The 26,842-nt window shown below is 38.7% G+C and overlaps 1 protein-coding gene across 2 annotated transcripts in view; it reads right to left on the bottom strand.

Annotated features, from left to right (window-relative positions):
- The window catches only part of APAF1 (apoptotic peptidase activating factor 1), a 40,180-nt gene continuing 13,338 nt past the window's right edge, over window positions 1-26,842 (bottom strand). For both annotated transcript variants that reach the window (XM_083573583.1, XM_083573584.1), the window contains exons 11-28: window positions 25,959-26,084; window positions 24,922-25,035; window positions 24,028-24,212; window positions 23,234-23,360; window positions 21,642-21,767; window positions 18,718-18,852; window positions 17,341-17,466; window positions 16,240-16,401; window positions 14,572-14,700; window positions 12,566-12,691; window positions 9,771-9,890; window positions 7,748-7,873; window positions 6,331-6,456; window positions 5,675-5,794; window positions 5,268-5,393; window positions 4,709-4,834; window positions 2,847-2,993; window positions 1-2,505 (exon numbers count right to left, since the gene is read on the bottom strand). In XM_083573583.1, the coding sequence (XP_083429709.1) occupies window positions 2,359-2,505; window positions 2,847-2,993; window positions 4,709-4,834; window positions 5,268-5,393; window positions 5,675-5,794; window positions 6,331-6,456; window positions 7,748-7,873; window positions 9,771-9,890; window positions 12,566-12,691; window positions 14,572-14,700; window positions 16,240-16,401; window positions 17,341-17,466; window positions 18,718-18,852; window positions 21,642-21,767; window positions 23,234-23,360; window positions 24,028-24,212; window positions 24,922-25,035; window positions 25,959-26,084 (2,394 nt within the window). In that variant the 3' untranslated portion in view covers window positions 1-2,358. The remainder of the gene's footprint in view (window positions 2,506-2,846; window positions 2,994-4,708; window positions 4,835-5,267; window positions 5,394-5,674; window positions 5,795-6,330; window positions 6,457-7,747; window positions 7,874-9,770; window positions 9,891-12,565; window positions 12,692-14,571; window positions 14,701-16,239; window positions 16,402-17,340; window positions 17,467-18,717; window positions 18,853-21,641; window positions 21,768-23,233; window positions 23,361-24,027; window positions 24,213-24,921; window positions 25,036-25,958; window positions 26,085-26,842) is intronic.

The raw sequence follows: 26,842 nt of genomic DNA, 5'->3' as shown, positions 1-26,842 counted from the left end.
TATATTAAAATATTTATTGCTTTCAAATGCACAAACTTGTTTAATTAAAACCCAGCAACTTTGCTAATGCAAAGTTTTAGAAACATAAAAAAAAAGCAGTCAGCAAATTCAGCAATTTCCCTTGATGCACAGATATATTCCAATTAACACCAACACAGTACAGTATAGCTAAAAGCAAAAGTTGAGCTGCTATTAGTACTCCGATTATCTCTTGTAATGCCAGATAAACCGGAAACAATTCCTTTCTCCTAATGTAATAGACCAATGAGCCTCATTTTAATTATCTAGCTTTATCTTAAGTTCCAAAAGATAACGCCAGCGGAAAATTTAGACAATCTCAGTTGATGAATGTTACCTTAAAATATTGTCCACAAGCTACTAAAATCTAAATTAAACCTTTTAAAAAACCCAACTAAATCCTTGTTTCTTCAACATCCTTCACTGAATCTTAATGAGCCCCCATAACACAAATAATTCTCCACTCCAGCTCCTACACAGCCATTCAGTGGAACACTGTGTCAAAGAGTAAGGGTTTCCTTTACATCCCTTTGAATTGTGTTCTTTTCTTAATGGGAAGGCTTCCTAGCAAGGGATGCACAGGTGAGAATAGGGTCACAATTCACTGAAGCTAGCCCAAAGGATCACATTTCCAGATACAGCATGAGGGTACTGCTAATTAAAACACAACATTTTTAAAAAAAAACAAAACAGTTTGACAACTGCAGAAAGGCAATGATTAAATTTAACCTGAAACACAAACACAAGAAGTACTGAAATGGAGATGGCAAAAACTTTGAAACAAGTGTAACTAATTGGTTGCTATAATTATTAGAGATTGCTTATGCATTGGAAATAATTTCTATTCCTAACCTGCTCATAAACTCCTTAGATGTTAATGGTGAAAATCCTAGATTTGTGGTGTGTACTCACAGTTGGTGACACCAACATGGGAAAGAGCCACATTGCGGACACCTTTCTTTTGGTCTAGAGTCCTGACATCACTGGACTGGCTCCCATTCCATTAAGATGATGGGAGGAGTCCCAAGTATGACTAGAATTTACCCGAAGGGGGACAATATATTTCAGTTAAAGATTATATGCAACATGAATTATTTTATGTTGTCCTTTTCAATTAAATATCTGCTGACACAAGAGTGAAGAAATGCAGTTGAGAAAAATCTGAGATATGCTATCTTAAAATAAAAAATAAAGCTACATTATGATTTTGCAATCAGAAAACTTCATTTGAAATAATACCATCTACTTTAGTAGATCTGACACTGATATTTTGGTTTTATCCAAAAACAAACAGATAAGCCAGCTTCCAATAACTTCAGGGGAAATTTACCTTCAGAAAATTGTCTCCATATGCCCTAAGAATAAAGCAGGTGCAGAGTTCTGCGCCTTTACCACACTGGCCCAGTTTGCACAAACAATAGCTCAAATGTGAAAGTATGTGATACTCACAGAGCTAATTACAGCTGCTTTGTTGCAGCACTACGCAGAACTAAGCCACTGTTTGACTTCGTGTTATGTCTGAGCCAGTGTTCATGGGTTGTCTCATTCAGACAACTATACTCAGGTTTTGATGTAATGCCAAGGCAAACCATAGTTTGGCTTACCTGTGTGGACCATGGCAGCAGCAGGGTCACAATTTTTCCTGCAAATACTCAAACACTTGTAAATTCAATTGGCCATGGTTTGGCCTAGATTTACGTGCAAACCAAGGCTATGTGTGAGAAGCATGAATCTGCTACTCCTAAAAACATAATAGTACCGTTTGGAGTATAATTTCCTCCTACTGGAGTTTTTAGTCACATTGTGTATCATGGCTCTTAAAATTCTTTTTAAATATTAAAGTGTTTGGTTTATTTAGAACATCCACACCCCTACTTTTGTCTCAAGACAAAATTGCATTAGTAAAACAGAGGTTTATGGTATTTTAAGGAAATGTACTTATGGCTTAGAAACATTTGCCACTAGATCAGTGAAAATATTTCAGTTATCATAGGGCTGGTAATTCACCTACCAATTATCATTAGTATACTACTTAGCATACATATTGGATCAGGGCAACTTTAGTCCTCAATAATTAGTCCCATTAATTTCAGGGGGACTAAAGTTTGGCTAAAGTTTAATCTGGATGTAACTAACCATGGGAAAAGCCACATATAAAATGCATATCAAACTGCTGATCAAAACACAACATATAAAATGTATGCTGATTTAGGAACGTTTACAAATTTACCATACAGGTATTTTATGCCAGAGTCAAAATGACTTCACAGTTTAAAGAAAGTTTTTTGGGAATATGCTTCCGGCTCAAAACACTGCAGTTACAATCAGTTTTAAACAGATTTATTTCATAATCTGTAGCACGTAAAGAATGCCAAGATTATCAACAGTCACACATACTTTGAAATCTGGAGAAACGTGTAATGATTTAAGGTTTGTTCCATTTGTATAGAATGTTTGTAGGAGTTGCCCAGTAGCTACATTCCACCACTAGGAGGAAGAGAAAACAAGTTTTCAATTAGGGAGCAATAAATCTGAATGTAGCATGTTACAGATATGATACCAATAACTTGGGAGTCCCACTCTAGATCTACACATTAAGTGCACACTATTAATTTCTCAGATGTCAGTTTCAGAAAACAATGGTTGAGGACAACTGACTGATACAACATTTTAACATCTTTAAAACTTTTGGATATATTTTCTATTTGCAACAAAACACTAATGAAATCCTGACAATTTACTATGTATTTAGAGTTGTTTCACATTTTCACATTTGTTAATAAATTACAAAATAATTCTCCTTTGGTACCCATTCTTGTTGAACTTACCTGAATGCATCCCCCAGAAGAAACAAGTATCTGACTATCAGGGGAAAAGCGAAGGTCTGTTACCCAGCCTCCGTAGGCTGATTCTCCCTCACTCTTTGAAGCATGGGAATAGAGGTGAAGCAGTTCTCCTCTCAATACATTCCAAACCTGAGACACAAGCAGTACAAAAACAGACAAAAACAGGTTAAGGTTGCAGTGTAACTGTAGTTGTGTTCATAGTCCCTTAAAATCATAAAATAGTATAATTATCTAGTCCAATCCCCTGCAATGCAGGAATCTCAACTAGATAAAATGACCTTGGCACAGAAAATTTCTACAAACCACAAGGAAACCTATCCCACACCAGAGGTCAAGACAGGAAACATTTTTAACTCCATGGGGTCAACTTTGACAGGTGGATGACTTTATCCACCTGTCAATCATATAACATCACATGTCAAAATCACTTGTGCCCCCTTCTTAAACCCTCAGTCTCAGAAGCTTAAAAGGGGAGTGTGGGAAAACCCACAAAAAGCCCTTTAAAGTCCCTAATCTTGGAGCCTTAAAAGGGGCAGATGAAACTCACAAAATCTTTTGCAAGTCTCCCAGTGCTTCCCTTTTAAGCCTCTGAAATTGGAGGAGGCGAGAGGCTTACAAATGGCTTCAAGGAAGCCCCCATGCTCCTGTTTGATCATCAGGTGCTGTCTCCATGAGCTGCTTCAAAGGGTGCTTTGGCACAGAGCTTTCATCCCAATTCAGCTGATGGTTTTATAATATGAAAACTAATAATTAAAAAATCCTGCTGCCTTTGCTGTGCAATCTTGTTTTTGGCTGGGAAAAGAATTGCATAGCTAATGCAGGATTAAACTGTATCTGCTTATGAGCACAGTTTGAGGGAAATGGCCTCAAAGGTCAAACGGGATCCCATGGCAGGCCAAGACTGGCCACAGGCCAGAGATTCCCCACCCCTGCCACAGGAGTTTCTGACATACCTGTCAAACCTGTTCTCTGAAACATCCTCAACGTAACAAACATTTCTGAGCCATGCTATATGTACTTTTCTGCCATTTAAACATGTGCTAGCCTTCATAAAATTATAGATTTAAAAAACTGTTTAAGAATTAAGTCTCTCACAATTCACTTGTGCATGAAAAGTATGAAAATTGTAAATAAAGGCTACCACCTTTTCTTCCACACCATCTAAGCAGTAATGACTAATTTTAGAGTGTCATATATTGTGCTTACAACCAAGGCTCGATGTATACATTTCTTTGCACTGTCAGCCCTAATCCTCTACAAGTTTGGGGCAACACTGAAGCCACCAGTGGCACAATGAGCATTCAAAAGGACCACTCTATACCGCATTCTCTATGTGCTCTCATTAGGTTTGGAGAGACAAATCACATGTTAGAAATGAATGGCTGCATGGGACAGAAGGGAAAGATTAATCAATGCAGAAGGACATAAAAATGTATGCAATTATCAAGATGCAACACATATTAACAACAAAACAGAGGAGGCAAGTAAGTCCCACATTTATATGTAAATATGTTTATGATCTATAATGAAGAATTGCCTTCCTTTCCCCAATACCCTTTAATCATTAATCCTACTTTCCTTTGGATTTAATGCAGCCTTTCTATTTCTAATCATCTTTTTGTTATCAGAAGTGCACCTGACATCCTTCTCCACCTCTGTTAATATTCTTGTTGCATTGGAATTCTAAAACCTGTACGCGGTCATACAAACCAGGTCTTAGAGTACCAAAGAGCCACCACCTAATTTGTGAGAAACTCATGTGTCCCCTTAACTAGCCGATACCTGCTGCAATAACTTTTTATGCTAAATTTTTAAATAAATCATTTAAAAACAAAATGGAGTACCCGTATTTCTCCATTGTCATCTCCTGTGGCTAACAATTCATTGTCAAGGGAGAAGGCACAGCACCTCACACAGCCGTCATGACCATTCAGCTTATGAAGAACCGATGAACTTTCAAAACTCCATACCTAAAAATTTAAAACATGAAACACGTTGTTAAATTATATTCCAGTATTTTTACGTTCATTTTGAGCTTCCTACCTGTAAAAGATATTTGGACTTCAGTGACTCAGATATGAAAATTGGTTAAGGTACTCCCACAATAGAAAGCAAGCTAAACTTTTCTACACAGATGGTTTAGGACAGAGCAAAGTGCAGAAGGTATATAAAGGGACAACCAAAATGAGAAGTTAGGTGGTGCACCCTGCAAATGAAAGTTGACGTGTTTTAAGTTTTTGTTTCGTTTTAGATTAAAGAAGACAGCTAATCAGATCTTTCTGATTATCAGCAAAATACCATCAAGCATTTATGTAACTCTTCTACTGAATTAGGATAAAAAGTGCTAAACTCAGAGTAGATGGTGCTTTATGTTTTAGCATTCATTTGTAAACCTGTACTGACCTTGGCAGTCTTGTCAGCAGAGGTAGTGGAAAACATAGTGGTATTGGGTGAAATTACACAAGAAAGAATGGTGTCTTCATGGCAAATGATATCTCTCTCAAGTTCTCCTGTAACTGTGTTCCAGAGCTGTAATATTAAAATGTGCCAGTGAACAATAGTGCAGGTAGAAGGGTTTAAAACAGTACACAGGTGTTTTTGTCTTTCAAAATACTTAGCAGCAGATGCTCTTAAAAAAAGTACGTACTTTAACCACTGAGTATTTTGCAGTCAAAACAAGACTCGTAAATAGTGTTATCTAACTTTGAAAACACAACAAATATGATGTTCACATGATGTGCATTTCTTTCCTTTAAGGTTTAGCTACAGGCACCAATCTAAATTGTCAATGCTTAGGTTTTTTTATTTACCTTAACTGTCCCATCAAATGACCATGAAAGAAGCCCTGAGTGTTTTAGAAGGTGAAAATTCTTGACAGGTTCCTTGTGACCTTTCAGGAGAATAAATTCCTCTGTTTGCCAATTCCACACCTAATAAAACAGAAATTAGGATAGAGTATGGGAAATTGGCTTCAACTCTGGCTCGCTTTTATGGTGAAAACAAGACTTATTTCTTTAGTAAAACAAAAAGCCCTCAACTTTTCTTCACAAGACAATACTACTCCTCCCACAAGGTCTTTAAACCCCCCCCTCCCAAAAAATTATTTGATCTCTAAGAAGCATTTTTGTCTTACCCTCACAAAGTACCTCAAAAATAAATTTCTTTAGTAAAACAAAAAGCCCTCAACTTTTCTTCACAAGACAATACTACTCCTCCCACAAGGTCTTTAAACCCCCCCCTCCCAAAAAATTATTTGATCTCTAAAAAGCATTTTTGTCTTACCCTCACAAAGTACCTCAAAAATAAAAAATTATTTGATCTCTAAGAAGCATTTTTGTCTTACCCTCACAAAGTACCTCAAAAATAAATAAACATCAAGCTTTAAACAAAACATAAACTTTGCTGGACTGCACCTAGCTTCTTCAGAAATATATATTCTCAAGCAATAGTTTAAAATGTTCCGCACCTGTATAGTTGAGTCATCAGAGCTTGAAATGAGTGTTTTCCCATCAGAAGTAAACTGGCAGTGCTGTACAGCTTCCTTGTGTCCAGTTCTGGATTTTAAAATATTCCCACTTGACAGATTTAATACCTTTTAAAAATGGGATCAGACAACAGACTGTTGTGAGTTCACATTGCTTACAGATTGAAAGGAATCAGAGATGCAAACCCACATGTATAATTTTAAAAAGCAGTAGTATAATGAATGAGATTGTGTTATAAAAAAGCTACTTCTTTAAAGTAATGTTTCCTCCTTCGTTATTTTAACCTAAAACAACTAAAAGGAGAAATTATAAATGAAACATGCAACAAAAGTTTTCTGCATGATCTATGGCCAGACATATGCATAGCAATCCATATGGACAGCAGATATTCCTTCTACTTCGTTAGCATGGCTATTAAAAGGTATCTTTTTAAAAATGCATTCTTACTGAAAAAAACACACATTTATAGCAAGTATTGTATTTATAAAGTGCTTGATTATTTACTAGAGAGCACAACCAACAGGCACTTTATAATAGGTAGCTATACATAAAAAATACATGATGCAACAAGGAAATTAATGCATTCATCATCAAAGTGTGATGCTTCATAACTGGATTTGAGAATATCAGAAAACATACTGAGAGAACCTTAAAAACAAAGTACAATTCTGTTCTAAGTACCATATTCTTTGTATATTTGCCTCACAACATGTAAAGGAATCTGGGAAAACTAGTTTCAAGGAAGCGGGAAGTCTATTAGGGGACCTCAATGATCCACTGTAGCCTTTTATAAGTACAGGTATTGCAAACCAATAGGTCTCGGGACGGAGAAATTCAATTAGGGAATTCCATCCTTTTCCTTGGGTAAATTTTCAGGAAGAGGACCTGTTTAATTATAATGAAACAGAAAATTATTTTGCTTTTATATTTATTATATTGCAAAACTAATATATTTTTCTGCAACAATATAGTAAAGCATGAACTGAACACGATAGCTCAGCTGGTACAGCATGAGACTTTTAATCTCAGGGTCATTGATTCGAGCTCCACATTGGGCAAAAGATTCCTGCACTGCAGAGTGTTGGACTAGATGATCCTTGTGGTCCCTTCCAACTCTACAATTCTATGATTCTAAGGAGATGATCATCAGCTTGACTTGGTGAATGAAGCTCTCATCCATTCCCAATGTCATAATCTAAAGTGGCAGGAAGTTTGAGGAGAACTGAATATTAGGTGCTTGGTGGACCTAAATTATCCCAGAATATAGTATTTTCCAACTGATTCCCTGCTAGTGTTTTTGCTTGTGAGATTCTGAGTGCCAATTTATCATTTTTTGTATAACACCTGAAATGATCACAATCAGAGAAGCCAATGCCTAACTAATCTCAACTATTTTACCTTTACTGTTCCATTCTTCTCTCCAAATGCTGCAGTCTGAAGGTCTTCATATAGGCAACAGCAGCTAATGAAAGGCTCCTGTTCTTCAGTCTGATAAACAGTATGGCCTGTGAAGCCATTAATTAGCTGCAATGCAATGGCATATTTGGAAATTATTATTGTACAACACACACACACACACACACACACACACAGCTTTCACATAAAAAAGCATCTGACCCTCTCCTCAACTTCAGTAGTGATTTTTAAGATTACTGGCATATTTATAACAGTTTTTATCCAAACCAAGAAACTCCAAAATACATGGTTCTATGATTAGAAGTAGCAGAAGAATTTACACTAAATAAGAAAAATAGGTAGTAAATGTGTATGACTGGCACAACTGCTCTTTGTTGCTGCTTTGCTAAGAGTGTGCCTGCTTATCATAATCTTGTAGGTCTGAGTCTTCTGACAACTACATAGAAACAGTAAGAGCTTTGTATTAAGGGCAAACCACCCACAATTTCACTTTAGAAGGAGTTCTTCCGTATCTAAAAAAAACTTGCAATTATTTTTCACAAATGCTTTAACTATTCAGCGGTAGGCAGACATGAACACCGCCATTGCACAGCTGCAACCTTTTTTTCCCTGCTTCACAAATATCCATAGCAACGCTAACAGCAAACACTAACTGAAGAACAAAAAAGAACATCACCACTTTGATCCTTATTTATAAGTCTGTTACAAAAAGGGTGGCCAAATTGGATAATTTTGCTCTTCAAAACAGTTGCCTAATGGTATTTCTTTTCTTCAAACAGGCAGAAAAACCAGTTTATGACATTTCAGTCTCATAGCCCTTTGACAGGTTAGAGAAGGGTTTATAGAAGACCCTAGCAGTCTCCACATGGAAGAAGGAAGAAAACAAAAAAGGGGGAACCGCATGCAAAAACAGTTTTTCTTTACCACTTTCTACTAAGATAGTTGACTGGGAGATTGCAAGAAGGCACAGAGAACTTATGAATGTGCCCTTTCTTCTTTTCTCCAAGCCTGCTTCCTATGCTGAGGTGGGAGTATAGCCCATATATTCTGAACATCACAGGAGACATGCTAGTGAATAGGGTGGTCCACAGGAGCTCTCAAAGTTCCATGGGAGAATAAGTGGAATAGAAATGTGTAAAACAGAGGCATCTGTATTGTTCTAGTACACACATTTCAACAAACATTTCCAAGGAAGTTTCAATGAGAGATTATAAATGGAGATAGAATTTCTTAACACCTATTGAATTGAGAACATCTCTTCTTCTGACGTTCTTTTTCTATTAATAGTTCCAGTTCTTTCATGCACTGTTACTGAAGAGCTCAGCCTTTCTGCCAGTTTGAGTATTCCCCCAAATTCATACTTTTCAAATCTTCCTTTTGCCTTGGATGGTGAACTAGGCAGAGGCTTGGGAAACCACGGCAAGAGCATCTGTTAGCTACTTCAACTCCAGTGACTCTTGCTCATTATGCAGAGGAATTCAATAAAATGCAAATGTCTTCCTACCTGCCTGGTCCCTTACAGGATCAAGCTATTCAGGAGTGTCTGCTAACTGGCTGTCTGAGAACCCTGAGGAAGAGCAACTCCACACCCTGAGGCACTGGGAAGCCTAATGGTGCAATCAATACTGGTATGTAACCAGACATCAGCACCTATTGGCATTCATCAAGATGAGGGATTCAATCAACACAACTTGATTTATGCGCCACACATTTTGTACTCAGCAAACATGGTTGGAAAACTCAGATCCTGCTAGTGACATTAGATGCAGGTTTTTTCCTCTTCAATCTGGGAACCTACTCTTCTCACTTAATGTTTTTGTCTGAGGGCTGCTTTTCCTTATGGACAACTTTCAGGGGTGGGGATGGCACATGCCAATGTTGGCCAGAGGAAAAGGCAGAAGGAGCAAGAGGGGCATCTATTATCTTGGGTACAGTAGGCTACATTCAAGTCATACAAGCCAAAGCTTTCTAAATGTTCCATATGCAACATACAAAACATACTTACTTGCAGATGCTTCATATTGTCAATAGCCAAGATGAAAACTTCATTAACAGGAAACAAAACATCTATTTCACGTTTCAACACAACAGCAGAGGACTCACACACCTTCTTTGTCTCCCATATCTGTTGAAGAGAAGAAGGATATAGCAGAAGTTCTGCAATGTCAAAAATTTAAGACTTTAGGGCACAAATTGGAAGTCTGAATTTAGAACTGTATTTACTCTTTTAAAAATATACTTTAAAAAATATTGCTTTCATGTATGAAGTTACTTAATGCAGGCAGGCATTTTAGTTTTCAGTCACTTAATCAAACTACAATTTTCTCATATGGTCTTCAGTCTAATAGATTTTTAAAAAAGAGGTTCCATCATTTGTAGAGTTAGGATCAGGGTATTCTCCACTGTGGCAGTCAGACTATTCCAATTTCCTGCCAAAGACAACTTACTAGCCCCCATCACTAGTCACGCTCCACTGGCAAGTGTACACCATAAGCAGCCAGTGTAGATGTTGCTGGAATGCACTCAATGGGCAGGGATGTTGGGAGTTCGAATCTAGCATGTGGAGGGACGTTGCTAGCTACCCATGATGCAGACCCTCCTGTTTTAAAAGGTCTTTACCAGCAGTTAACAATGCATGTTTCTATTTGCTGAGTCCATTTCCAACCTGTGGTGTTGCTTTTTTCTACTTTTAGGGGGAAAGGGGAGATATTTCTGATACTATGGTTTAGTGTTTTTATTGCCCATGTGTACTGCTTCGCAATTATGGACTAGTGCCTTCTGATTCACAGAACAATCCTAACTATAAAAAGCCAGCTTAAGTTTTACCTGTTCCAAACGCCACCCTTTTTTTGTCAGCTACGTTCTGCCAGGTTGCTAGATCACATGACCAAGGTAAAGTGGGTTTGGAGTGTCTCTCCTTGCTGTCTGCTGCCCCCCACCACACCCTAGGAAAACCCCTTTGGGGGGACTTGCCTCAGCTTAACTTCTGCCAGCTGAACCAGGGTGAAGGAGTTATGCCAGCATAACTCCTGCTTAGCCAAGACTCAGCCAGAAAAGTACAAGGTCTACCAAAACCAAACTCATCCTGTCAATCTGAATTGTGCTAATAAGGTTTTTAATTTTAGTGTTTCTATTATATTAATTATTAATATTGCATTTTAAAGCAGATGTCTTTGTTCAGGAGAGAATGATAAATATAATAAATGTATATACAGTGGTACCTCGCAAGACGAATGCCTCGGAAGACGAAAAACTCGCAAGACGAAGGAGTTTTTCGTTTTTTGAGTTGCTTCGCAAGACGAATTTCCCTATGGGCTTGCTTCGCAAGACGAAAACGTCTTGCGAGTTTGTTTCCTTTTTCTTAAAACCGCTTGAAGAGGTGCAGTTGCGACTGACCGTGCTTCGCAAGACGAAAAACCTCGCAAGACGAAAAGACTCACGGAACGAATTAATTTTGTCTTGCGAGGTACCACTGTACAGTATTTTATTTTCAAAATATTTTTCAGTAATAAGGAATTTAAGAAATGGTGCGGGTGACATTTCCCCAAATATGCCAAAGTTTCATGAATGCTTTGATTGTTACAATTCCTCCTGACTCAACTCATAATAAATAAATACCTAGATCTTGGGAGTCTATGACTGGATGGGAAAGCTACCATATTTTTCGCCCTATAAGGCACACCGGCCCATAGGACGCACCTGGTTTTCAGGGGGGGAAATCAAGGGAAAAAATATGACACACACACACACACACACACACACACACACCCCGCAGCTCTGGGAGCAGCGGACAGGCTGCACGCAGCCTGTGCGCTACTCCAAGGCCTTCTCCCTGCTTTTGCGGGAGGTGGAGGAATTCCCCCACCTCCCGCAAAAGCCCACAGGAGCCGCGCTCGACTCCTGCGGGCTTTTCAACCAGGAGGGAGAAGGGACTGAAACAGCCAGTCAGTCCCTTGTCCCTCCTCGGGGAAAATCCCCCAAGAGCGGCGCGCTCTTTAAAGGGTGCACGGCTCCTGCGGGCTTTTCTACGAGGTGGGGGAAATCCAGAAATGTTGTCCAGAAATTTACGAGTCTTGTCCAGAAATCCCCCCACCTCGTAGAAAAGCCCGCAGAAGCCGCGCCCCCTTTAAAGAGTGCACGGCTTCTGCGTGCTTTTGCGGGAGGTGGGGGAATTCCCCCATCTCCCGCAAAAGCCCACAGGAGTGAGAAGGGACTGACTCAGCCAGTCAGTCCCTTCTCACTCCTTGGGGAAACGCCCCCAAGAGCTGCGTGCTCTTTAAAGGGTGTGCAGCTTCTGCGGGCTTTTCTGCGAGGTGGGGGAATTCCCCCACCTCCTAGAAAAGCCCGCAGAAGCTGCACACCCTTTAAAGAGCACACGGCTCCTGAGGCTTTTCGACCCAGCTTGTGGGGCTGGCAATGGGGGGAAGCGCTGCTTTTCCCCACCGCCAGCCTCAAAGCGGGGTAGGGGAGCAGCACGAAGGTGTCACATGCCTTCCCGCTGCCCCCCGATCCTCTGGGGCTGGCATTGGGGGGAAGCGCTGCTTTCCCCCACTGTCAGCCTCAAAGAGGAGACTCTCCTAGCTTCAGCGAAAGCAACGCGAAGCCTCCGGAGCGCAGGCTTTGGAGGCTTCGCGTTGTTATCACTGAGGCCAAGGAGCCTGCATTCGCCTCATAGAACGCACACACATTTCCCCTTCATTTTTGGAGGGGAAAAAGTGCGTCCTATAGTGCGAAAAATACGGTAAATCTTTATTAAAGAAACACAATTCCCAGCAAATATTTGAAAAAGAATAAGCTCACCCTTATTGTCTGGTCATCAGAAGAAGTGAGAAATAATGACCCATCAAGTGAAAATGTCACAGAATGGACCCAACTCATATGTCCTCGGCAGTCAGCAATTTTGGAAGAGGATTCAATATTCCATATCTAAATCAAATTCAGAACAAACTAATTATTTGCAGTTTTGGTAGCAGTTTGGGACATCTATTCACTTTTAATCAAAGTGTGCTTAGTTTAGAGTTAGTGTCTTTATCCATCTGTGAATGAGACTTCATTTGGGGAAATCCGCATTAACATACATATATGAGATTTTCAAAAGAGAAACAAAATATTCCTGCTATCTGCCTCACTATTTCAAAGTTGCTATATTAAGACATGCTTACAAGCTGCATCTCATGACCACTATTGAATACCCCATATTACATGACCAAGCGGACAGAAGCAAATTAGCTCTGAATTGTTTTGGTATTTGTTTGCAGAAACATAGTGAATGAAGAGTGCAGTGGCTGACCATTTTTCTAGTAGAAGATTCTATGAAATGTCACTGTTTTGATTTAAGATATCAGAGTAATTCATTTTATTGTTAAAATATGCAGATTTAAACTGGCACTCTTACATGATGATTATATAAAAGTTTATTTTTCTTTTGCTGAAATTGGTAAAGGATTCAGAACACCAATAAAAGATTACTGAGATAAATGAGAAAATGATGTGACCAGTAAAACCCAGTTAACTATTGATTAGCCTCAACTAGATGGACACATAGCTGAATCAAGTGAAATCCTGAGTATCCCACCAATCAAATCAGTGGAATCCTATGCATGATTGCTCAGATGTCAACCCTACTGTGTTCAATGTGCTTTACTTCTAGGACTGCATGGTATTTTTATGCATACACAGCTATATAGAGGCAACAGGAATTTCCTGTTCTTAAAAATGTTCAATTCAAGGTTGACTGCCGAACTTTAAAGTGGGACTGAGCTCACCGACCAGATGAGCCTTTGAAAAATGCAGACTATACTAGAAAAATCCATACTCAAAAAGATTCCATTAAGCAGCGATAGAGGGATTCTTTCATCATTCTATGCTAAGGGGGTGATTCAGAAAGGTCAAACTCACTTGCTGAACAGTGAGACTTTAGAACACGGAGAATACATATGGTTTTTCCTGTGAGTACTGCCATAACTCCCAGGGCTCTACTGGAAATGGATTAGGAAGGCGACACTGAGGCATATTACAGATCTTTGATCAAAATTTAACAGCAGTCATGTGTGTCTTGGTTTTGATGAAAGTAACTCTTTGATGGAAGGTAGTGCTTAAGTGATATTCTTAACAGCAGAACAGCAGTAGCGTTTGGCAAAAAGATGATCAATTTGAATTAGCTCAAATTGGCCAGATGAGCCCAATTCCACACAAAGGTTAACATTATAGCTTCCTAATATTGCCTTGGGTCACCTAACTCAATTCCATTTATTCTGATGGGCAGCTGCTCTGTTTTTCCCAGGTCTTTCTAGAGGCAAGTAAAGGTAAAGAGACCCCTGACCATTAGGTTCAGTCGTGGCTGACTCTGGGGTTGCGGTGCTCATCTCGCTTTATTGGCCGAGGGAGCCGGCGTACAGCTTCCAGGTCATGTGGCCAGCATGACTAAGCCGCTTCTGGTGAACCAGAGCAGCACACGGAAACGCCGTTTACCTTCCTTCTGGAGCGGTACCTATTTATCTACTTGCACTTTGATGTGCTTTCGAACTGCTAGGTTGTCAGGAGCAACAGCAGCTTACCCCGTCACGGGGATTCGAACCGCCGACCTTCTGATCAGCAAGTCCTAGGCTCTGTGGTTTAACCCACAGTGCCACCTGCGTCCCCTTTCTAGAGGTGCCAGGGATTAAACCTGGGATCTTCTGCATGCAAAACCTGTAATCTACCACTAAGCGATGTCCTCTTCCCATTCTGAAGCTAACCACCAGAGCAAGAGGAAATATTAAGAATGGAAAGTATTTACTTACATTTTCTTAAATATAGTGACTTACCTCAACAGAGTAATGTGATAAAGCAACTGCAACCATCTGGCTGTTGGGACAAAAGTCACAGTACTGAATAGTGCTGTGGTGGCTTATAAGAACCTCTGTCAACAAATCACTGGTCTTAACGTCAAAAAGCTGTAAACATAATAGCCATATTAAACAGCAATCTTAAATGTCACATGATTTTACATAAATATGTCTTTATAAAAGAACATCACTGACAAGAGTTTAAACACCAAAAACATATTACTTAATTCTTTCAACGGGATGCGGGTGGCACTGTGGGTTAAACCACAGAGCCTAGGACTTGCCGATCAGAAGGTCGGCGGTTCGAAGCCCCGTGATGTCCAGAACCCCAGAGTCGGTCACGACTGGACCTAATGGTCAGGGGTCCCTTTACCTTTACCTTATTTCTTTCAACAGTATATTGACTGCCAGAGGACCAATTTTATTTTATTAATTTTTTTATCTGCCCTTTCCCATAAGGTGCCAGGGTGTGTTGCAGCAATAAAATATACAATTAAAAAAGAAAGTTAAAAAAACACACCTCCATATATAAAAATTAAAAATGTACTTCCAATACAGATGCAGAATGATATCTTAGCATTCTCCAGAGTGGCTGGGGAAACCCAGCCAGATGGGCGGGATATAAATAAATTATTATTATTATTATTATTATTATTATTATTATTATTATTATTATTGGGAAATTGATAGCCAATTATACAATAGAATGTTTAACAGATTCAGTGTTTTATAACTATCCTCAAAAATAACACTATTTCTGTAAACTATAATTAAAAGGCTGAATGATCAAAACTTGAATAAAAAGTATTATTACATCAATATTATCTCCAAACCAGTTTAGGAATTTGAGTGTATGTTCTTCAAAACACTGCTTACAATTTTAATTTTATGTGTGTTATATTTAAAAATCATTAAAATCCTATCCTCTAACCTACAACAATTCCACTCCTGATGTTCATGGAACTTGGTGGAACACTACCAAAATCTTTTGGAGTTATTTTCCTAACTCCAACTTATACTCTACTCAAAGAGAGTTTAACATTCTATAAATCAATACAATTTATTCATGCCTTCTTACTGATAACTTAACAAAAATAAAATGATCCTTTCGAAGTCTGTGAATGCGCTACTACTATATGATATATGTTCTCTGAGCAATTTAGTAGAAGTACGGCAAAAATTGCATTTGACCATTTCCAACATAACAAAAATCATCTCTTAACTGCAGTTCAGAGCCTGTGAGATGGCAGGACTTACACTCGCTTGTGGACATCAAAACTACAGTAGGGAAGAGGACTGGTGCAAAAGAGCCATTCCTTGTGGGACAAAACTGCAGCTCAGCAGAGGCAACTTGGAAAAGTCCTTTGATAAGTCCCTTTGAAAAGTAAGTGTGTGCATGCATGAGAAAGTGTGGGCACAGAACATAGGATGCTGCACTGCACTGAAATAACTTCTGGTTGGAGACCAGCACTTGGTTGAAGGCTCTGCACCATGAAGTCTAAGCACAAGTGATGTGTTCCCTATGTTTCTGTTGTTCTCTTCTCTTTCACTATTGCTCTCCTGCTCAATTTTAAAAATAAACACAAATGGAAAACAAGATGGTGACTCAGAGGAAAGAAGTCATTACTGACATACTTAAGTACTTACAAAAAGCCTGTTTTTCGCTGCCACCAACACTGTAGTTCCATTAGATGACCAGGAGCAACACTTCACTAAGACTTCCACATCATCCTGGTACTCATCCACATTTCTAAAGCAGTCTCCTATGTCAATAGTTTTCAGTTCATTTGCTGAATGTGCATACCAAAGCTTTAAAAATAAATACACTGTATTAAGCATTTAAAAAATGAATCTGAGTAGAAGACAACATTAATGCTACCTAGTGATTTGTAAAATTTAATTTTGCAAAGGTATTTATTCATATCCAATTATAGCTGCTAACAAAACAATTTACTCTCTCCAGTGATCTATAGACATTAAAGTCAACTGTCTGCTTGTGGAATTAGAAGTAAATTTTAAAAAATTGCAGCATATTAAAATCAAGCAACTAAATTAATGTCAGACATTTTATATTTGGGCTGATTTATATCTGAAATATTGCCAAATAATGAACAGAGCTCATAAATGCTTTTTGTTTGAGAATACCCAATACTATTTTTTTTCAAGTGCAAGGTATTTGTGAATAACAGGGACATCTATATTTATAACCCTTTCAATGTAAATTTCAAATGTCTTTTAGTTATAAAATGCCATCATTATCTTTCAACGTAATCTGCTTCAGAAACATAAACGAGGCAAGAATGAAAAATGAAGAATGCTATAGTGACACATGTGTATGAGACTACATGAGAGTAATGCAGAGCTCCTACCATAACAAAGTCTCTCCCCCACAGGAATACTACAAGAGATATTCAGAGTAGACTTCAATAAATTAATGGACATGACTAACTTAGGCTCATTAATTTCAATGGGTCTACTCCAAGTAGAACTTATCTAGCTGCAAATCAATAACAAATCTTGTTTATCTCAACCAGTAATACCTGCTTTAGCACTTAACTGTCTTAGTTTCTCTCCAGCTGGGTTTTCTTATAAGTGTGCAACAGAGAGTGAAACTATAGCTAAGAATTTATGGGCACAGTGCAGGATTGCAATCTCTGCTTTTGAAAAGCATTTAATTCCTGGACTACAAAATCAAAAGGTTATTGAATCTGGCTTTAAGTACTAGAAGTCAAAGTTTCCAAAGCATACCTTTAAAGTTCCATCTGCTGAGCAACTAGCCACATACTTATCATCCGGTGAAAATCTGCAGTGAGTAACAGAACTACTGTGACCAAACAGTGTATTACGACACTGTTTCTTGTTCAAATCCCAGAGCTGCATATAAGAATTGGGGTTGCAGGGGGATAGAGTAAAAAGCATTTGAGTTTCTGCATAAAAAAGTGGTTGATTCAGTTTCTATCCTCAAAATAGCCACCAGTACAAATTTCTTTTTTGGGGGGGGGGGGGAATGCTGCTTGCAATTTTCAGTATGAACTTTCCGAATTTCCTTACCACAAACTGTTCTGCAGTTTTAGAGTACAGTATTTTGTTTCAGAGAGTAAAGTTACAGACCCTATTCTGTTAGTGCATTTCATTCCCTTAAATCTGTCTGCCTAGCCTTATATACAGCACCTCAACCCCTAAGTACATAAAAAACAATGACAGTTATATAAAGTCTCAAAATATGAGACAGATTTGCAGATAAGATAGGAAGCAGTGTGGGAGTTCCTTAAAGCCCATCCAACATGAATTAAGGATTGCTGGAGCAAGCAGCAAGAAAGTAAGATGTTCAGAAGCAGCAATATGCATATGCATGCATGCACGTATTTAATAAAGTAACCTTATCTCCCTAATTGAACCCCAAAGGCCAGCAGCAAAGTATATATGTGAAACATTTTACAAATGGTAATATAGGACAGACACTATTAAATCAATGAAAGTATATACAAATCAAATACAGAAGCCAAACTACTTCATTTTATTACCTTCATTGTTTTAGAGAATGCCTTGAACAAACATATTATCTGACCAATACTATTTTTAACATGATATCTGAAGTCAGGAAGTATTTGAGTGTCCTCAGGCAGAGTTCTATAGCCTGGGTGCCACTGCTACTAAGTTCTCTTCCCAGGTGTTTCACCACTGCAAGCCTGAAGAGCAGCCTGGAGTAGCCTCCCCTGACAATCAATGAGAACAGGTAGGCTCATATACAAGAGATCCTTCAGATATCCTGGTTGAAAACAATTTATTACAAAAGTATACATGGCAAGCAGGAAGAAACTGGATATGTAATTAATGTGCAGTCCAAGCATGAAAGCCTATCAGTGACTTCTACAGGAAACTTGGAACCGGAGAGTAATGGACATAAGGAAGCAAGTCTGTAATTCCTTCTCCTACTCTAACAAAGCCAGTAATCATGCAGAATCCAGGTGGCCTCCAGTGGCTAAGGTAAGGGATACCAAGTCTGCAGATCTGAGATAAATTTCCATGGATACTCTCACCACCACAGAGTAAGAAAGTGTACAAATTACAACTGTAAAGTAAGTGTAACTATAAATATGAATTCCGTATTTTTTACTTACTTACTTTGACAAAAGTGTCATTTGAACATGTAGCCAATAGAAATGGGCGGTGATTTGTATTGTTAAACTGGCAGCAGTTGACCTGCTCTGCATGTTCTTCAAACACACACACAAGCTGGCCTGTTCTTGAATTCCAGACCTACAGGTAATTTTAAATAATAATAAAAAATTTAAATAAGTGTTTTGAAATATTTTTCAAATATATACACTCTAATCAAACATTCATCTGGACACTTGGCAAAGCTTTCTAAAACATTTTTTGTGCATGCAGTAAGTTTCCTGAGATCTCCACATTTCAATGATAGTGGAGAATAGTTGAAAAAAGAATTTTAAGCATGCTACTGTGATTTGGATAACCAACAGTTGTTGTTGTTTAGTCGTTTAGTCGTGTCCGACTCTTCATGAACCCATGGACCAGAGCACGCCAGGCACTCCTGTCTTCCACTGCCTCCCACAGTTTGGTCAAACTCATGCTGGTAGCTTCGAGAACACTATCCAACCATCTTGTCCTCTGTCGTCCCCTTCTGCTTGTGCCCTCCATTTTTCCAACACCAGGGTCTTTTCCAGGGAGTCTTCTCTTCTCATGAGGTGGCCAAAGTATTGGAGTCTCAGCTTCAGGATCTGTACTTCCAGTGAGCACTCAGGGCTGATTTCCTTAAGAATGGATAGGTTTGATCTTCTTGCAGTCCATGGGACTCTCAAGAGTCTCCTCCAGCACCATAATTCAAAAGCATCAATTTTTGGGCGATCAGCCTTCTTTATGGTCCAGCTCTCACTTCCATACATCACTACTGGGAAAACCATAGCTTTAACTATACGGACCTTTGTTGGCAAGATGATGTCTCTGCTTTTTAAGATGCTGAGAGTTAACCGAGATTTACCATAGAGTAATCAGAATGAGTTGCAGAACCTGCTTACTGGTTTGCCAGGCAGCAGTGGTTATAGCCTGGTGTGGCCATAGGCAATGGCGGGGAGTGGGATCCTTTTGCTCTTGCACAACCGAAATATCTCCCTCATTGGCTTTGTGGGATGCTGGGAAAGTCCATGAAATTCAAATTGGCTTGGCCAATCGCAGACCATGTTTAAATTTAAACGGCGCAATCATGGGATGGCTTGGGGGTGGGTCATTCAAGGTAGTCCTGAGTCCTTTTCCTGCCTAGCTTTCAAACAGGCTCATTTCCTTTCTATTCAACAGCAAAGTCTGCAATGAATGTCTCTCCCTCCCACCCTAAAGTTTGCCCCTTCCTGAAGGAGATGTACAGGAATTGTACAGATGGAATTTGCGGAGAACCTAGAAGGCATTATAAATATAAATAATACACTGAAATACAAATGGAATGAAAATCCAAAGCACTAAGTATAAAAACAAAGTAATTTTGTTATTTTCTAGGTGTGGGAAATGACAGCGACAGGGGAGATCTTGATTCAAATCCTGGCTTCAATCAGTCATGAAGCTCAATGGGTTACCTTGATCCAGTCATATCTCACCACCTAAGCCATTATCATGGGGTTGTGGTAAGAATAAGATGGGAGGGAATGGGTGGAAGAAGGACCATGTAGCCCAACTAAACTTTCTTAGAGGGGAAAAAAGGAGTACAAAAATGTAGTAAATGCCAGCATAAAATAAACTACAAAGGGGGAGCAATATCTTCTTATATTTGTTGATCACAAACTGACTGTGGGCAAAATGCAGCCACAAACAGGGCAAATTAAGTTCCTACATATATTAGTGTACGTAACTAGATGTGACAGCAGCATGACTTGTTGGAACACATCATGCTGATTTAACACAGAGAAATGTGATGGCTGGGAATAGAACACCCTCATGTCCCATCACCTCCTCATACTTTCTTTTCTCTCAGAGAAGAAAAGACTTCCAGTCTGAGAAATCACCAGAACAAAGCAATAGAGAGTTTGGGGAGAAAAGCCACATCTTGTATGCTATCTTGAAAATGCCAGCTTGTACTCTAAAAGTATACATCTGTCACCATCATGTCTAAGCTGATGCTCAGGCAAAACATGTCTAGTAGAGACAGGGAAATGTCAATAAGATTTTAAAAATTTGGAGCACTAGTGTATAATATTTGTTTAAAGATTTCTCTTGTAAACTACCGTGTGAGGGTAGATATGCCTGAAGGAAAAGTTAAAATAAATTTAAATACATTAAGCACTGATATCTTTCCGTAAGTTCCTGATGAGGTCTCTTCTAAAATGCTACACATGGCTTTACTTATCCATGTTTCAAAAGGATCCATTCATGCTAGAACAGATTCAAAGAGCAGCAACTAAACTTCTAATCCTAAGCACGCTTACTTGGAAGCCAGTCTCACTTGTGATCCTCCATTATCTCTCACTATTAGTCATGCTGTCTGTAGCTCATGAAAGTTGGGAGTCCAAAAGCATCTGGTGGGCCACAGGTTCCTCCTGCCTCATCTAATGCTTCCCTTTTGGAAAGACAGAAGGACCTATAGTTCTGTTTTCTGCAGTGGCTCCCTGTTTGTGGACTGCTGTCCCCAGGCTCCAGGTGAGAATGTTCTTCTTCAACCAGGCCTTGGGCTGATTAATATTCTGTGCCTTTTTAAATGTGTTTGTGGGAGTGGGGTTATTGTTTTGTTTTTGTTTTAACTATTTTGTGCTTTTAGTCTATATTTTTATTTTGTGAACCGCCATAAGATCTTCAGATGAAGGGCAATAGATAAATATAATAAATAATAATATAGAAGTTTCTATATATAGAAGATACAATAAAAATACTGGGCTAATTTCAAACTTAGCGTTCCATTCATGGAAGAAATCTTTGTAAAAGAAGTTTGATCTAACCCATCCAAGTTATTTAAAATGTATGAATTTCTCAGTTAACTACAGCCAGAAATGTAAATAGCTGTATAGGTTCAAAGGAGGATAACTGATATGTCATCATTTGCTTACTTTTACTTTTCTATCTGCTGAACAAGTGGCAACAAATCTGTCATCTGCTGAAAAGGTGCAACACAGCACTTCATCGTCATGAGCTTTCACTTCCAAAAGTTTTTCTCCACTTCCAGCTTTAAACACCTACAAATGCAATATCACAGATACTTATGAAATCATACATTAAGTTTAAACTATTTTAAACATAGATTTTAGGACTGTTGTGTTATTCTTTTACCAGCTGCACTGTCCGCATAACTGAACTTTTATTAGTTTAAAAGGAAAAGGGTGGAAGGAAGAGGAAAGATGTTCAGCAATATTAAATGAACACCAATATATGCCATAGAAATTTCTTATTTTTTCAAAAATGGTTGTACTGTGTGGCTGGAAAAACTCATTGGCATGGGTAACAGTGCCACCTTGTGGTCAGAGGCAGGAAAGAAAACTAGAGGGAAGCAGGCAGCTCCATGAATCCAGTTTGTATCCTTGCCAGGCTTGAACTGGATGTTTCAACAAGACCCAGAAAGACAAAGAAGAGAAAAAGATATTTATTTCCCTAACAAGAAACAATTATGTACATACCTAGAATAAATTTAAGTAATTTGAAAGCAGCCAAGAAGCTAGAGGTGAGGGCCTGAGGAGCTTTGTTAATTAACACAGAACTACCATTCAGATGCAGGTGGTGCTGTGGGTTAAACCACAGAGCCTAGGACTTGCCGATCAAGTGGTTCGGTGGTTTGAATCCCCATGATGGGGTGAGCTCCTGTTGCTCGGTCCCTGCTCCTGCCAACCTAGCAGTTTGAAAGCACGTCAAAATGCAAGTAGATAAATAGGTACTGCTCCGGCGGGAAGGTAAACGGCGTTTCCGTGTGCTGCCCTGGTTCGCCAGAAGCGGCTTAGTCATGCTGGCCACATGACCCGGAAGCTGTATGCCGGCTCCCTCAGCCAATAAAGTTAGATGAGCGCCGCAACCCCAGAGTCGGCCACGACTGGACCTAATGGTCAGGGGTCCCTTTACCTTTAACTATTCAGATAGGAACCAACAGTTCTTTCTCATATTGCTGGAGGACTTAATCAACATGGAGTGTACGAAGGCTCCTCAAACTAGGGTGAAATGTGTGGCTATTGGAGGAAGCAAACAGCCAAAGCTTAAAAAGTGAAGCAGACTATGTCCTTCTCCCAGCCAGGTGGAAGGAGAGGGGAGAACATATGATTCCCAGCAAAGCCTGTGTGTAGTATACACTGGTTGTGCTTGCATGTCATGCTGAACCATAGTTTAGCACTGGGGAGGCTAACCTGCAGCTCTCCAGATGTCGTTGAATTACAATTCCTATCAGGCTTTGCCAGTATTGTCAATGACCAAGAATTATAGGAGTTGTAGTCCAGCAGCTTCTGGAAGGCCACAGGTTAAGGTACTGCTAATTTAGCATGGCACAAAATAGCAGCAATTAAACTAGAGCTTGCATGCTCAAGATAGAGTTCAGAAGCATTCACTTCTGTTTTAGCTTAACAATAGCTTGCTGTGTCATCCAAACCAAAAAATCATGGCTAATGTTAATTGTGATTCATTTTAAGCAAACCAGCTAAAAATATACCCAAATGTATCTTACCTGCAGCATTTTATCAGCTCCACATGAAGCTATTCTTTGTCTATCCTGGGAAAAACAAGCATGGTAAACAGCATCTGTATGTGGACGCACAACCAAACGGTACATGTTCTTCATGGATTTTTTATTTCTATATTATAAAAAACACACAATATTTTAGTTTGTATATTTCTGGGGATAAATTTTAAACATATTTCAGGCAACAATATATATTACCAAATTTTGTTTTTGGAAGAATAGTCACTCACTGAAATATTTATTGTTCTTTTAACACACATATTGTTTCTTCATCAACAGGTTATTATTTCAAAACTGCCTTGCAAATTTCATCAATTTCCAACATAACTTTAATTTCCTTCCACATCATCATCATCTAGTTGCTCTTTAAGTTCACAACAGGACATTGTATTTGAATTATATTTGTTTGCATTTTAACTAAGAGCCCAGCTGACAATACAAAAAGATGCATGTTTCATCGCCACACACAGGAGTATTGTAAGCTGCCTTGTACTCAGTTAAATCCATGGTGCATCAAGCTAAGTATACCTTAACAGGCATTGGCTCCCTAGGAGTTTCAAACAGAGGTCTTTCCCAGCCCTACCTGGAGATAACAGGGATTGAGCTGAGACCTTTTGCACATCAAAAGGCAAACACTGCTGGTTTCTGCTCAACTTTTATAAATCGTGCATGCACAAAAGCTTCTGCACAGAATTGGGGTAAAAATTGTATAGACATTTATATTTTAGGGGGTTGATTTGGACAGAATATTATTCATAAGTAAAAATGCATCTGCTTACATCCATTCCACATAAAATGATCCATTCTCAACTTCTTGCTGAGCTTTTAGCTTTGCTTGCCGATAGACTTCTGAACTTTCTGGTTGACATAGACCCAGCTGTACAATGTCTGGAAATGGTTGCCGCCCAAGGAGGTGCCCATTTAAGGATAGAAATTCCTGGAAGTTTTCACGTGCAATGGCATCCTGTGAACAATATGTATCTTATCATAAAAAAAGTGAACCTGGACAGTATATAAAAAGAGAGGCTGCTGGAAGTAGCAAGCATCATCCTGTAATAAGGAGGAAGCTAGACTAGATGAGGCCCCTCAAACATTTTCTGACTGTTACCTTTGCCTCTTTCCTCACTCCTAGTTCTGTTTTCCAACATTGCTGAAATTCTGATTGCAAGTTTCTCTCGTACATACATATATATATAGTTCATAAAAATTTGCAAAGCACCATGTTGACAGCATAAAACAATAATCTAAATTGTGATCAGCTTCTAGCAAGATGCCTTGAAGCATTTAAATACCTTATGTTCAGGAATGAAGCAAATCACACAAATTCTGCTAAACAAAACTAGATTAGTGGGAGTCTAGTGGAGCTAACTGATCAGAAGGGTAAACGGGACAAAAGTTTAAACTGGGATGTTAGACATTTGACAATATAAATGGAATGAATCAGATCCCCCAAACTCTTTCTGTTACCTCAGTTATTAATATAATCAGAATCTGTTTCTTTTCAGAAATGCAGATACACTGTCTCTAAAGTCTTTAAAATGTCACCTGTTCCACACAAGGCAGAATTATCAACTATGCCAAAATTTGGATGAATTATCACAACAAACTTATCTTTAAGTGAAAAAAGAAGTGCAAGTCATGCGAAGTATAGTTGCTAATTTCTCACAGTATACCTTTTCATCCAATATTTGACTGTATTCAGCATATTCATGAATTAAATGAGCAGGTCCTACCAATTCTGTTTTGGTTTTAATCCAGTCTAGTGAAAACATGAGAGCACAGAGTTCCTAGAATAAGAAAAATTCTGTAAGTAAATAGTCCTGTTTGCAAGCTACACTTAGTGCTATTTCAAACTGTTACTTAGCTTTGCATTTTCAGAAGAATAAACTTCCTTTCTATTATAATGTTCCAAAATTCATTTATAAAGTGATAACACTTTGGAAACATTAACAACCATACACTGTTGCACATTCTTTCATTATTTAACAGATTAGCTATTGCTTTTCAGATCAATCTCTTACACATCTAAAAATGAATATTTTTCTTGGCATGCTTTTTCCAATTTTCACAAAACTAGATGAATTGTTACCATTCAACTTATCATGTAATTATGGTAAGATTTTCGAACACCTGTGTTGTGCTTCTACTGCCATTTTATTAAAGGAGTGCATTCTTTAAGGAATGCAAACCAGACCACTAAGCAAAACCATGTCTAAGTGTAAACAAGCAGTGGTGAGGGTACTGAAGAGGAGAAATGTGACTGCTTTGCTCATCTCCCAGTCCTACTGCTGCTGTGTAACCCAGACTAAGCCATGGTTTGTCTAGTGGAGACATAACACAAAGCCAAAAACATTGCAAGGAGGAGCAAAGCAAATACAGTTTTCCTCTGAGCACCTGCAAACTTGCTTATTCATGCATAGCAATAGCTTGACTTACTGTTACCTGAAACAATTTGCAGTTATATATCCTTTTTCATTAAATTAAGCTTTTTTAGTGTTCAATGAGAAAAAAAGAATTGAGAATTTAAAAATATCTTACGCTGTTTTATGTATATTATTGTATTTTAGGTAATTTTTATCATTGTTTTATATCTATTTTAACCTTTGTTTTGGGAGTTGCTTTGAATTCAGTTTTTGAAAGAAGCAACTAAACAATAATAAACAACCACACTTCCCTTATATGCAGAAGATTGATATAAGTGCAGACTTACATTGTGCATATTGGCACTTGCCATATGGTAAGCCAGAAAATTATACCAGTACATGCAGTCTTCTTGTGATGGTATATACTGTTTATAACATTTCTTGTATTGATCAACTACTTTTTTATGTAGTGCCTAAAAAACACAATGCAATTGTTAAGTTTGGGCTGAACTTATCCTTTATGTAGTCATTTTATTGAATTAAAATAACTGAAGTTGTCCTATTGCTACAAGTATACATGATAATTTCACTTGCCCCGCTCAACATGGTAAGAGGGGAGCCAGGATCTGGTCAATGTACAAAAAGACACTGAAGTTGGAGCTGTAAGCATGCTGATATGCTGCCTCTTTCCACCTTAAGGTCAGATCTGAGAAGGAAAATGTTTGGGTTTCCCTCCTTGCCCAAATGGTACTCCAAGCGTGCACAGACCACTGCAGCTCCAACCTTCCTACAGCAAGGAATTGGAGACAGAAGGATCTGAACCTGAGGGGTGCTCTGGGCTCAGAGTGTCCATTAGCTGCGTAGGTTGAGCAAGCTGATACACTTCCATCTCCCCCTTCACTTTTGTAGCAATATATCCAATGTCAAAATCAAATTAAAGAATTAGAATTGTAGAGTTGGAAGGGACTCTGCTGGTCATCTAGTCCAACCCTCCGCAACGCAGAAAAACCACAATCCTAGACAGCCATAGAATTGGACAGAGGGCAAGAGGGCAAACAGCCAACCACATTTTAGAAGGGGTTTTTTTTTTACTACAGTTGATACTCAGCAGAACTGACAAGCCACTCACCCATCCTTCCTGCACATGGCTGTCAAAGGGCCAACCTAGTTGATACGTTAAATGAATTCACTGGACATATGTGGTTTTTGTTATTTCAATAGCAGCTGCCAG

The sequence above is a fragment of the Podarcis filfolensis genome (genome assembly GCF_964270895.1).
Source record: "Podarcis filfolensis genome assembly, chromosome: 10".
NCBI lineage: Eukaryota > Metazoa > Chordata > Lepidosauria > Squamata > Lacertidae > Podarcis > Podarcis filfolensis.
This window is presented reverse-complemented; position numbering and strand designations above follow the sequence as displayed.